This window comes from Eupeodes corollae, chromosome 1 (genome assembly GCF_945859685.1).
Source record: "Eupeodes corollae chromosome 1, idEupCoro1.1, whole genome shotgun sequence".
Lineage (NCBI taxonomy): Eukaryota > Metazoa > Arthropoda > Insecta > Diptera > Syrphidae > Eupeodes > Eupeodes corollae.
This window is the reverse complement of record NC_079147.1, coordinates 300213353-300227587: the sequence shown is the minus strand read 5'-3', so window position 1 is coordinate 300227587 and position 14235 is coordinate 300213353. Positions and strand designations below refer to the sequence as shown.

The following is a 14235-nucleotide window of genomic DNA, read 5'->3' as shown; positions in this document are numbered from 1 at the left end:
AGTGTTATTCATATGTTTGGACTTTACCCAGAAATTTCTGTATGAAATTCGTGTGAAAAAAAGATACTGTTATTATGGATTAACTTAGAAATTCATTGTCAGGTAGCTTAGAACAAATTATTGTGATGCAATTGAAAAACAAATATCGAAACTCATTTGAAATTTTTATATAAGAGTTTAGTATTTTACTTTTCTATGCCCATTGCAACTTTTTTTGTTTTTATTTTTAACAAAAACTAGTTTTGCATATTTTAACTTAATAACAATGCGATTGCTTATCAGACTTTGATTTCCCTTTTCAAACAAAACGATTTGAAATAATTAGGAACACGTTACACAGTGGTCTGGTTTGTATGTGAGAGCGCAAAAAAAAACAATTGTAAAATCTGATCTGATGGGTAGGTATCATTAGAGTAAATTTAAGCCTACTGACACATTCACTTTCAAAAACCTGTAATTTATTCTTCAAAGTTGAAAAAACGTTCTTGACTAATTTTTAACAGATTTTAATGATTGATATAAAACACATACAATTCAGAAAAACGAATAAAATTTTTGTCTGAATCGATTCTAGCTTAAATTATAGACCAATCTGAAGATGTTTAACAGTGTTGTCAAAAAGATCAATCACCCATTAGCATAAAAGAATAAGTATGAGCATTTAACGTATTGAATTAAGCTGAGATTTAAATTGCCTGGTTGGTAGAATTTTATTTTTCACCTGTGGCCTTTATAGTTCATCTGAGACAATGAATATACGGTCCATCAACTTTTGATTCTCGAATTAAAATTGTGAAATAAAACTTATTTCGGTATTCTTGGACTTCTTTCGAGAGCGATTCAAGAGAAAATTACCTAACTAACTAACTATAAGTTATTTATTTAACTCTTTCACATAATTAAAGTTATAGTAAAATGTTATATTTGTCATGCATTTTTTCAAGAAAGTTAAGTTGAATGTTGTTAAATAAATTCGGGAAAAGTCGAATTTCTCAGACATGAGTAAATATATCAATTTGATTTTATTATTTAAATCTAGTTTTACATTTTTGTATTTAATAATGTTTTGAATAACATCATCCGACTTAGTATACTAAAAATATACTTGATTTTTAAAAAAATGCTTAAAATGGAGCGTTTAAGAAATATAAAGAAAAACCTTCCGATCATTTGTATGCACTTTTCTCTCGTTTCATGAAAGAGTTTGTTTTTCTTTGAAACTTCTATATTCTAAATATATTTATACTGTTGAAAGTAATCTGAGGAAATCTCCAGCAAATAAGCCAGATTATTATTTTTGCTTGTTTTTGAAACATTAAATTAAAAATTAAATTGGGTGGCGCAACAGTTCCTGTGTGCGAGTACAGTTGTCAGCAATGGAAGGGACCTACAATTTTAGGCCGAATCCGAACGGCTAATTTGAGAAAGCACTTTTTCATGACAAGAATAAATCTAGAAGGATTTGTCAATTCCTCGCAAGAGGCAGTACCCGCGAAAATCAATCTTTTTAAATTAAGGTGGCAGGCAGGGATTGAACCCAAGACCCCTTGCATGACAGTCCAACGCACTAACCATCATGCCACGGGTTTTTGAAACATAATTTATTGAAAAATGTTTTTCTTATTTTGACTAATATTTTGTCGGGAAACCTTTCTGTCGAACTACACCTTGTAACCTCCGAGGAATAATCTCTTCTAAGAGTTGACACCGATGAATAGGAATGCTTCTCCAGCGTTCTTTCATAAAGTTCTTGTACATTTTTGCTTCAATCGTCAGAGATCGCCAAATCCTTTTTCGACGAGTTACAAGTTACCTCTCTAGAAGTTCTCTGCCGCCAACACAATGTATCGAAAACCAGTGGCAACATTGCCAAGATGCAATCAGAGAAGCCGCCTCTGATGTGCTGAGTTTCAAACAGCCACCAACAAGGAACCCCTGGTTCAACAACAAGCACGCAAAGAAGCGCTGCATAAAAGGGCGAGAGCTCTATGAGCAGAAGAGGCGAGAGGAACGCCGACTTCTCAGAAGAAAAAAGAGAAAGCATGAGAAGTGGTTGAGAGGTTTAAAAGCAGGAATGAAGTTCGAAAGTTTTATGAACAGGTGAAACGAAATTCACAGGTACATAAATCTAGAACCGAAGGCTGCAAAGAAGAAAGTGGAAACATCATAGTGGAACCGCAGTCAATGCTGAGGATATGGAAGAACCACTTCTGCAGACTGTATAACGGCGACGACGAACTAGATTCCGCTGTCAGGCAGGATGATCCATTCAACATAGACGACGAAAGCCAACAATCCCGTCAGCCCAATTAAGACGAAGTAAAAATTGCCATATCTAAGCTGCAGTCTAATAAAGCTGCTGGAGCGGATGGCTTGAATGCCAAGTTCTTTAAAGCAGCTGGAGATAAGTTGGTTAGGAGCATGCAAACAACTTAACAGAACCTTTCGATGTCAAAATAGGTCCTAGACAACGTGACACGCTGTCATGCGATTTTGTTAACATCGTACTTGAAAGAATAGTCCAGAGCTCACACGTTAACACTAGTGGCACTATAGTTCAAAAGTCTTTCCAATTACTAGCACATGGTGATGACATTGATATAATCGGATGATCAGCGTGATGAGTATTGAGGCAGAGGCGGCGAAAATAGGTTTAACGGTTAATGAGGGCAAAACAAAGTAAATGCTGTCGTCAAGAAAGAACCAACAACACCTACGTTTCTATAGAAAAGTTCTTCGTGTGATCTACGGTTCCGTATGCATCGAAGGAGTGGAGGACAAGATGGAATCACGAGCTGTACGGGCTGTACAGCGACGTAGACTTATCCAGAAGGGTAAAAGTCCAACGACTAAGATGGCTGGGTCACGTAGAGCACATGGAAACCAATGCTCCGGCCCGGAAAGTCTTTGAATCCACACCCACAGGACAGCGCAGTAGAGGAAGACAGTGGATCAGGTAGCGCGCACAAGTGGAAAGTGACCTCACTCAACTTGGAGCGCGAAACTGAAGACGAGCTAGATGGAGAAGTTTGTTGGGTGAGGCCCTAGTTCACACAAGACGCGCCACCTTAAGTAAATAAGTAAGTAAAACCCATATAAAAAAATATAAGTAATAAAATCCTAATACCTCAAGTATATTGTGCGTAAAATTCTGCTCTCTTAGCACCAAACGTCGGCTTATGAGAAAAACAGTGAAGTGCAAACAGAATTTGACAGCCAAAGTTTTTGGAAATAAATTCAAACAATTTATACAAACAACAGTTTTTTTGATTTTCATCAATTCTATTTTTAGCCAGAATTTCAAAGGAAGAATTACTGCATTTGCTGATAATAAAACGTTTTCTTATGGTTGTAGATCCCATATAATACATGTTATGTTTTTCTAGGCAGTTTTATACTCCTGGTTTATATTGCTCACAAAAAATGTGTACATAATTTTTCAGCAGTTTTCCTAATGGCAACAACGGCGTTATGCGATGAGGATTCTAAAATGCCCTGGTTCAACATTGGGGGATGGAAGTAATCCCATCCTTAGCTAGAGGCAGGATTGGGCTATATCCATCCTAAACAAGACCAACATCACCTACGACTCCATGTCAAAGCGACAAAGGTCTTTGGAGGAGTCCACTCTTAACATTGCTAGAGTACTTCTCACTAAACCTTTTAGTGATGCACTTAAGGAGCCCAACAATCGAGGCCGTTACAAAGGAAAATATTCCTTGCAGGCCGAGAGCTCACGCATGGATCCCGAAAGAACCCTCATGTCCAGATGACATGATTAGCAAACCCGGTTGGAACAACAATGTGGGGCTATCCATCATTTTGAACCTCTTTGGTTCTATACCAAACTAGACAGACTACACTATCCATTCCATCCAGAGATTAATGGGAAGACAAAAAACTCCTGGATGACAAAAGCATTCATTTTAACACAGATGGATCCAAGACAAATGAGGGAGTTGGTTAAATCTCTTCACGGTGTGTCAATCAAATCTCAAACGGCTCTCGATATTCGATCGTCTCTTATGTTGAGTGCCGGGCCACAGAGACATCACAGGAAATTGTAGATTCAATGAACTTGCTAAAAATGGAACCGTCATACCTATTTCACCTGAAAGGGAGAAGATAGGTATACCGATAGCTACATGTAAACTTCTGCTATAAGAAACAGCTTTTGCGATGGCAAACTCTAGGTGGCACAATTTACCAACATGCGCAGCCACAAAACTCATATGGCCTTCACAGGACGTAAAGCGCTCTAAAGACTTGTTATCTCAAAGCAGACTTCATATTAGCTCCCTAATAGGTGTCCTTACGGAACACTGTCTTATAGGCAGACAAGCAATACGACTTGGTGTAGCCTCAAATGACTTCTGCAGGAGCTGTATGGACAAGGAAGAAGAGGAAACAATCTCTCACCTTCTCTGCACTTGCCCTGCTCTTTCACTAAGACGCAGACTTTATCTGGGAGACTACTCTTTTGACAATCCCAGTGAACTAGCTAAAAGGATATCAAATATCTTCTTCGCTTTATAAAAAGCTCAAAATGGTTCGACTAGTAAGAAGTAATTCTTTCATGTGGTATCACGATGGGCCTTTTCTTTTGGCCTAAGTGTGTGGATACTGAATCCGCAGCCACTTTAACCTAACCTAAATAAGAAGAGAATTGAAATATTTAAAAAAAAATATCTGACTTACTGTTGTATATAAATATTCATATATATGAGCAACTGTACTGAATTATTACTTTAAATATCAACTTAATCAAGTTATCAATTGATTTAATATTTTCCTGTTATCAAAATAAAATATTATTCGATTTTCATTTATATTATAATAAAGACGTTTCATAATTGAGTTAAAGGAATCCGCTTTTCATTCAATCCAGAGTTCCAAGACACAACAGTATTGGCGACGAGGTGAACACTTATTTTCAAAAACAGAAGATCATCGAACATAAAAATGAATTCCGAGCAACTCAATTCCTTGATTCAAGCTATGTCGAATATGACGACGGCCTTGCAAAATCAACAGGAACATCGAACGGCAAATATAAGCATAATTTCAAATTTCGACCCATTCAACCCCAAGGTTGAACAATTCAATAATTATAAAGAACGTTTAGAAAATCATTTTCAGATAAAAAAGATATTCGAAGATAAAGAGATGTGCGCTAAATTATTGCTTCAATTTATTGGTTCTTCAAATTATTTGTTACTGACGTCACTCTCAGTTCAATTCATTGGTAGAACAACATTATTTTTTATCGGAATATCAAAATGAAAAGGATTCCATAAATGATTACTTAGCAAAACTTCGACAAAGGGTACTATACAGCAACTGCACATGTGGTTTGTCCATAGCCAACATTTTTCTACGAGCTCAATTTATTCGAGGGCTTAGGGACAACAACATAAGAGAAAAACTACTTCAGGAAGAAAACTTGGAATTCGACAAAATTGTTGAACAGGCGATTAAACTCGAAGCATCAAAAATTAATTGCAAACTCATTTCAATTACGAACAACTCTTCGAACATAGAAATAAATAAAATATCAAATTCAAATTTTCAATCTCAAAATAAAATTCACAACCATGGCCCAAAACCTCGATCTCAAGAATATTCAAAAACGAAAAAATCGAAATCTTTTATAGATTACAAAAGTTTGGGAATCGAAGGACTGTGTCTACGATGTGGTAGAAATAATCACCTGGCAAATGATTGTAAATCTAATCGAAATCAACTAAGTTGTGAATTCTGCAAGAAACATGGTCATGTGAAGCGAGTTTGTTTGAAATTCTTATTAAATAAATCAAACCAGAACACAAACGCTATTACAAATGCAACAGATAACGCAGAGTACGATTATTCAGATAACATACATCATTTAAATAAAATAATTGATGTTTATGGAAAATCTGAAATATTTTCAATAGATGGTCGCAAATTTTACATAAATGTTTCAATAAATGGGAAACGTCAAGAATTCGAAGTGGACTCTGGGGCAGGCTTCACGTTACTTCCAGAGAAAGATTTCAACAAATTGAATTTAAATGTTCCCGTAAAAAAGTCAGATATTGGTTTTCGATCCTATACTGGTGAGATATTTGCTCCAATAGGAAAGGTTGAAGTACAGGTCCAATATCAACGAGGAAATGTATATAGTTCCTTCAAAATACGCACCGCTTATAGGCAGAGTATGGATACGAAATCTTAACATAAATTTACAAACGATCGATCAACCTACACGTACTGTCAAAAACGAAATTTGCACTATCGATTCAGTAACAGAGCTAATGAACAAATATTCCACTATTTTTGAACAAAGAGTGGGATGCATTCCAAATGTTGTTTGTTCACTTAAACTCAAAGAGAAAACCAAACCCATTTACGTAAGAGAACGAGAAGTCCCATTTGCACTGCGTGAGAAAGTTGAAAAAGAACTAGATGAACTCGAAAATGACGGAATAATTTCAAAAGTAAATACAAGCGATTGGGGTTCACCGTTGGTGATAATTCCAAAACCCGATGGTAAGGTGCGACTATGTGTGGATTACAAAGTTGGTGTAAACCCTCAGCTCGAAACAGCTCATTATCCGATTAAACGAATCGATGAACTTTTGAATCAGTTACGAAATTCAAAATATTTTTGTCGTTTGGATTTATACAAGGCATATTTACACGTTTTAGTCGATGAAGAAAGCAAGCAAGTACAAACTATATCAACACACAGAGGCACGTATCGAATGAACCGTTTATCTTTTGGCATTAAAACAGCTCCTAGTGAATTCAATAGAATACTAGACCAAATACTTCAAGGATTAGAAGGTACGTTATCTTATTTGGATGATATTATTATTCATGGTGCAACAGTTACTGAATGCAAAGAACGATTAATTAATTGTTTCGAAAAATTACAAAAGTACGATTTACATGTAAACAAAAATAAATGTGAATTTTTCAAAACAGAAATTCGATATTTAGGCTATGTTATACGTAAAAATGAAATTCTAAAGTCACCAGATAAAGTTCAAGCTATTAAAGATATGTCACGGCCCAAGAATTCAGATGAAGTACGTGCATTTTTGGGTATGATTACTTACTATTCAAAATTCATTCCTGATCTTTCGACAATAACTTTTCCTTTGCGACAATTACTTCAAAAAAATTATAAATTTAAGTGGTCAAAATCGTGCGAATTAGCATTTATTAAACTCAAAGAGGAAATTATGAGCAATCGTGTATTAACTCCTTATGATCCACAGTTGCAGACTACTTTAGCATGTGATGCGAGTCCTGTTGGAATAGCAGCTGTTTTGTCACAGATTGATGAGGGTGTAGAACGACCAATTGCATTTATATCTCGATCACTAACACTGTCAGAACAAAATTATAGCCAACTCGACCGCGAAGCACTAGCTATTGTTTTTGCCATTGATAAATTTTACATGTATCTATATGGAAGAGAATTTATTTTGATCACAGATAATAAACCATTAACCAGAATTTTTCATCAACATTCAAAAATCCCAGCAATGACATCATCTAGACTTCTAAGGTATGCTTCGTTCCTTCAAGGATTTAACTACAAAATTCAACATAAAAAAGCAGAGGAACATCTTCATGTAGATTGCTTGTCGCGAAACCTTTCAACCGATTCATTTCAAAAATTTAAATTTTTCCTAGACGACGAAATCAAAGACCTTCAAGACCAAATTATCAATCAAATATCAACCGTGTCGTTAACAGCAACATCTATAGCGAAGGAAACAGAAAAAGATTCAAAATTGTCGAAACTTAAACAGGATTTACTTAAAGGCCAAATAGAAAACCCAGATTATTCTTTACAAGATGGTGTTATTTTTAAAGGAAATCGCGTCGTTATTCCAAACACTCTTCAAGACGAAGTCCTTAAAGAATTGCATCGTACTCATATCGGAATTGTGAAAATGAAACAACTGGCTCGTAAATATTGCTATTGGAATGGAATAGACTCAAGCATAGAAAAACTCGTCAGGTCTTGTGAAAAATGTGCTCTTTGTAAGAATAGTACTCCTCAGATCACTACTCATCATTGGGATGACCCAAATGCTAATTTCGATAGAGTACATATTGATTACGCTGGTCCATTGCAAGGTTATAATTTCTTCGTTCTAATCGATGCAAAATCAAAGTGGCCAGAAATCAAAGTTACAAATTCAGCTCCTACATCAGAGGTAACTATCAAATTTCTTCAAGACATTGTAGCAACACATGGTCTACCAAAAGTTATTGTATCAGATAACGCTTCGATTTTTCAAAGCAATGAATTCAAAGCATACTGTAAGAAAAATGGTATAATGCAAAAATTTATAGCGCCAGGACATCCAGCTACAAACGGGTTAGCCGAACGATATATTAAAACATTAAAATCAAAATTAAACGCGATGTCAGAAGAAGAAGGCTCAATACATAATAAAGTACGTGAAATATTATATCGTTATAGAGCAACACCTTTATCAAATGGTAAAAGTCCAGCACAACAATATCTTGGAAGAGAGATGAGAATCAAATTAGATTGCCTACGTCCTGTTAAATATGAAAAATCTTCCAACGAAAAAGTCAACTCAATTCGAAATTTAAGTGTGGGAGATAGAGTTCAGTCAAGATTTTACTCAAACGGAAAGCCAGCTTGGAAATTTGGAGTTGTTAAGAAAAAGTTTGGTCAACTGGATTATGCAATCGAGCTCGACAATGGATATGTATTAAAACGCCATATAAACCAATTATACAAATCAGAAGTGGTTTTACCCGAAAAGGAAAATACTATTCAAGAAGATCAACTGACAAGAAGTGATCCAAGTATAGATGAAATACAAATTCAATTTGAGCAAGTTCCAGTAATTCCAGGAAGTTTTGAAGTTCGAAGACAATCAGGAATAGAGACAATGAACATTCCTGAAAATCGAATACACACAGACATAGAACCAAGCAACATTCCTGTTCCAAATCGAAGAACGAATAAAAACCGACGGCGGCCAGGATATCTTCAAGATTATGAATAAAATAGTGTGGGAGATTGTTGTATATAAATATTCATATATATGAGCAACTGTACTGAATTATTACTTTAAATATCAACTTAATCAAGTTATCAATTGATTTAATATTTTCCTGTTATCAAAATAAAATATTATTCGATTTTCATTTATATTATAATAAAGACGTTTCATAATTGAGTTAAAGGAATCCGCTTTTCATTCAATCCAGAGTTCCAAGACACAACACTTACTCTACAAATAAAATAAATTACAAAGCTACAGAATGAATTTAAAGGAATATTGGAAAAAGACATTTAAAAATTCGTTGAAAATATGATCAGCGACTTGAATATTTTTGTATATATATTTAAACCACTTTAAAATGTAAAAAGAAAATAATTGGATATATAATTTAAAAGGTTTCATATGACTTTAACTAGAAATTTGTTTCCGCATTTGGACCACTGTTCCATCGTTGTGTCGTTACTAATTACACCATAAAACAACACAATTTCAGTTTTGTTCATCGTTTTTTTTTTGTGTGTATATTCATTTTGAAAAACCCTGGAATTTTTCATTTGAATTCCAATTCCAATAATTGACGTTGTTTGCATTGGCCAGACAAACAAAATAAACGTTTTATTTAAAATCATATCATTTATGGAGATTCACGTTTAGAACAATACCTATTTTCAAAGAATTGGCACAAATGCAATCAAAACAAAAACAAACAGTTCATTTCCTTCAAACTATTTATAGATAATTAATTAAAATAAAAACAAGTTGCAATTTAGAGATGACCAGATTAAGCATTGTAATCATACGATCAATTAATCATGTCATTCAGTAGCTCACGCTCCCAATCCCATTATCAGTAATCAAAAAAATTTGACTCATTTCAAGACAAAGTAACATAAATTCACTCTCATTTTTCGCTCTCATATTTTCTCTTTGAGATTATTTTTGTTTAACTCAAAATTAATAAAAAATCCCAATAAGAAAAGACATACTGAAAAACACGTGTAGATTAGCCAATGGTAGTAAATGATTTAAGTCAGTGCAAATACAAAGAATGGAAGTTGATACCGAAGAAGGAGGAAGGGAGGAATAAAGTTTTCCAAGAAGAATACGAGAAATAGCAAGAGAGAGAACAAAAATAAGAAACAAATTATGAAATACTAAAAATCAAAGGAAAATAAAGATTACACCCTTCTTCTTCTTTTATACTTAATGTTAAATCGATAATCCACAAATGTGAAATCAAAGAACCCACAACAAAATCAAATTTTTAATCAAAGTCAAAGGTAGACGAGGCATAAATCGTATCATATATCAAAAGACTTACTCCTCCATTTGTTTGACAAATGAATTTCAATCCGCATTCCAAATCAATTGCAAATTTGTTTCTACCTCGTTGGTCTCGTGGTTTTTCTGTTTCTCTGCGTTTTGTTCACTTTTTTCGAAGCATTTTCTTGGTTAACCAGTCAAGGGACTTCCTAGATACCCTCACAACACTGAACAAATCGATTTCCATTCACTTTTCATTAACAAAAATAACAAAAAGAAATAAACGCCGCTGTTTTCGCAGATTCTGTGTTTTGTTTGTGAAAAGAACAAGAAACGAAAAAAGAAACACTTGGTCAAGATTAAGGGAGGTTATTTCGCTTGCATAACACGACTCGTATTTGTTTAAATTTACCAAATTCTTTAAGCAGACATAATCTGCACAAATTATATTAGCGATCGCACAGACACACATACAAGGCTCGCGCGAACTATGGAAGAACAAAGTAGGTTCCACCTATTGGAAGATGAGCCTAAAACCAACGACGACAGACTGAATGATGACACCAAAAAAGGACAACCAGCGAGAGCGAAGAGATTATTGCCCCAAAAATATTTCTGGCTAGTAAAAAAAAGGTCCTTTGCGCAGGATCTGGATAAATGTCAGTGTCAAGATTTGTTTATAAATTACTTCCTCTGCTCTTCATCATCTTATCATATCCTAGTTATAGATAACATAGAAAAAATCTTACCTGACAAAGGCAAAGTACATAACGCTGATAACCGAGACTGCGAACAAGGTTATGGTATGCGGTTTGTAGAAGAAATCCAAGGAAATATCATCGACTGGACGCTCGTTGACGATCACAAAGGTATCGGTGATGTTGTCTCGATTTGTGGACCGAGTTGAATGGGTTTGTGGTGCTGTGTTAGTCTTTGATGATTCCTGTTGGGAGGATGCTGGAGGAGTTGCCGATGACGCTTTCGGTGACGATGCCGATTCTCCAGCTCCTCCTGGTTTTGTATCCGGAGTGGTGGTGTCATGCTGGTCGTCTTCGGCGCCACTGCCCGGCGTACGCGCACTGGTGCGTTTTTTCATACTCGTCGTAATTTTAATAACCAACTTATGTTGGTTATTTTGTTCAGAGAACTAAGTTAAGGATTTCCTTTTTTCCACAGCTAATTCACTTCAAATTTAAATACGGATGGATACGTACTATTGTTCGAAACTACAACTTAACACAATGATATTGATTTTAATAGAGAATTTTTAAATTGCAAATTGAATTCTTTTTCTTTTCTCGTTCCAGTATTAATTACGCAAAACCAAACCGTGCAAATGAAAAGATGGGGGGAAAATGTGAAAAATATAACTCAAATGAGAAAAGTCATTCTGACGTTTGAGGAGGAGAATACAAATAAAAATTTAATAGGTGTGGTGAAAATGTGGTTTGAGTGCGTTCAGTAGTTATTTTAAATTTCCAGTCAACCCAGAAATTGAGGGGCAGGTAACATTGTTTTTTCATATACGTTTGCCAATTGGACAAAGAATTGAAATCTTTTAACCAAGAATTGATAAGATTTTTAATGCGTACGAAATTCAAACTGATAAGAAAAGAAGATGAGTATTAAGTCAATTCAAGTAATTATTCCCGCTATAGTATAAGTGTCAAAAAAGCACTTCGTAAAGAACTTCTTTAAGGAATAAAGTATTAAAAAATGCAAACTAAACAATTTTCCGCCAAATATAAACTAGTCTAATGAGTTCATGAGTGTTGATAAGTTAAATTTTAGTAAACTTCGTAAGACTTGTTATTCTCAGTAAATTTCTATTCAGAGCTTACACCATAGAGACATATACTTACTTATACGTAGATATATTTCTCTATGACATAAATGGCAGTTTTTAAATGAGAGTTTTTAATTCGTCCCGAATGAAGTTTGACAAGGAGCCACAGCCAAACACCACTCACCACCGAAACCAAAACAAGAAAGATTTTTTTAGGTTAAGTACGCTCAATTATTTTATTTGTTGCGATTGTGGATAATGTGGAACGCGAATAAAGTTTGACTACGAATAAATTTGTTTTCTTAAATTTGGTAATATATGATATTGAAAAGTAAAAGTATGTATCATAAATTAAATAGAAACTATATTGGTATCGTTTTGTAAAGAATTTGTGTGCAAATATGTCTTTAAACGTGTATAAACTCACATTTTGTAATTCATTCGTCGTTTTTGGTCGCGCTAATGTGAATACTACTTTACTGATGTTCAATGGTAGACATGTGCGTTCAAGAGGACACAAGCATCCACAGGTTTTTCTCAAAACCCACCTCTGTCTATCAACTTCTACTCTCACGTCCCCGCGGTCAACATCGAGTGCCTAGTACCTCAACTAGAGATTGGGTTCCAACCCAGTGGAAAGTTGTTGGGAGAAGCAAACTAGAGAGGGGGAGAGGTTTTTCCACTAAGGCTCCTCTCCTTATCCAGACGGCAGCGGACGAATTCCCGAGATGGAATCAACGGTGGCTGATATACTTAGTGAACAACTTATATTGCTTCTACGACAGCCCAGACCTATAAGGAGCGGATTCCATTTCGATTACTTGATCCCTAGAGCTAATTCGTTGATAGACGTTATTAAGCAAAATGCTAAAGATTTTAGAGATCCATACGTTCTTTTAACAGTATATATATAACTCTTGTAAGATCGATTCTTAAATATGCAGACGTTATCTGGAACCTCGCATATGAAGTTCACTCTGACCAGCTTGAAAAAGTTTAGAGACGGTTTTCTAAATATATACTCAACCAATGCGTTAGAGGTTTTGTCCAGAATATAACGCTAGGTGTTCTATCATAAAGTGTCCATCACTTCTTGCACCAGTTCTTATTTATGTTCCAGCTTAAACATTTAGAGCTAAATTTTGTGTATTTTTTAGAGCACATAATACTAGAATGAGCCCTTATCCAGGTCCATTGTTTATTTCAATGAAGTGTTGTTAAGTATTGATTTTGTATGTCTTACTCGTGAAAAATTCAAATCAGAGATCAGATATACATGAAAATTGTTGTTTTTATTGGAATACCATATATCTGTTAACTGTAAAAATGCTTATAGATGAAACTTAATAAATAAATAAATAATCTCGTTTATCAAATTTGACATAATTAATAATTCTACAAGCGTGAAATTTATCAGTGCACAACAAAATCAAAGGTAGCAAATCAATTAAGAGGTATTAAATAAGTGAATACAAACATTGTACCATAAATCATTGTCGCTTGTGAAATTCGAAGAAATAGGGATATTCATGTAACGACAAATGCGTATACCAACCTGATAATTAATCTGGTCAAAAACGAACTAACCAAATTTGGATAGGAATTTTTTTTCTCTGAATATGTCTAAGGAAATCCTTGACGCTGGACAAGCAGGATTCTGCACTGGATCTTCCTGCATTAATTACATCAGAGGTTACCTGCTTGAGTTCCGAGCCGTCCTCCTTTTGGGCACTTTTTTGTCCTCCTGTCCTCTTAAATTTCTAAATGTCCTCCTTTTTTATACTGAAGACATTCAAAATTAAATGGGGTGGCGCAACAGTCCGTTGTGAACCAGGGCCTAGTGACTTACAACTCTCAACCATTCCTGTGTGCGAGTACTGTTGTCAGGAATGGAAGGGACCTACAATTTTAGGCCGAATCCGAACGGCTAGTTTAAGAAAGCACTTTTTCATGATAAGAATTACTCTTGAAGGATTTGTCAATTCCTCGCAAGAGGCAGTACCCGCGAAAATTATTTTTTTTTTTAAATTAAGGTGGCTCAGGCAGGGATTGAACCCAAGACCCCTTGCATGACAGTCCAACGCACTAACCATCATGCTACGGGTACTGCATACTGAAGACATTACATTTATAAAAATATAG

At 35.0% G+C, this 14235-nt stretch overlaps 1 protein-coding gene across 1 annotated transcript in view; it reads right to left on the bottom strand.

Annotated features, from left to right (window-relative positions):
• Window positions 1-11666, bottom strand: part of LOC129941524 (phosphatidylserine synthase) — a 28383-nt gene extending 16717 nt beyond the window's left edge. The window contains exon 1 of the mRNA XM_056050195.1: window positions 11057-11666. Within this exon, the coding sequence (XP_055906170.1) occupies window positions 11057-11403 (347 nt within the window). The 5' untranslated portion in view covers window positions 11404-11666. The remainder of the gene's footprint in view (window positions 1-11056) is intronic.
• Between the last annotated feature and the right edge of the window lie 2569 nt (window positions 11667-14235).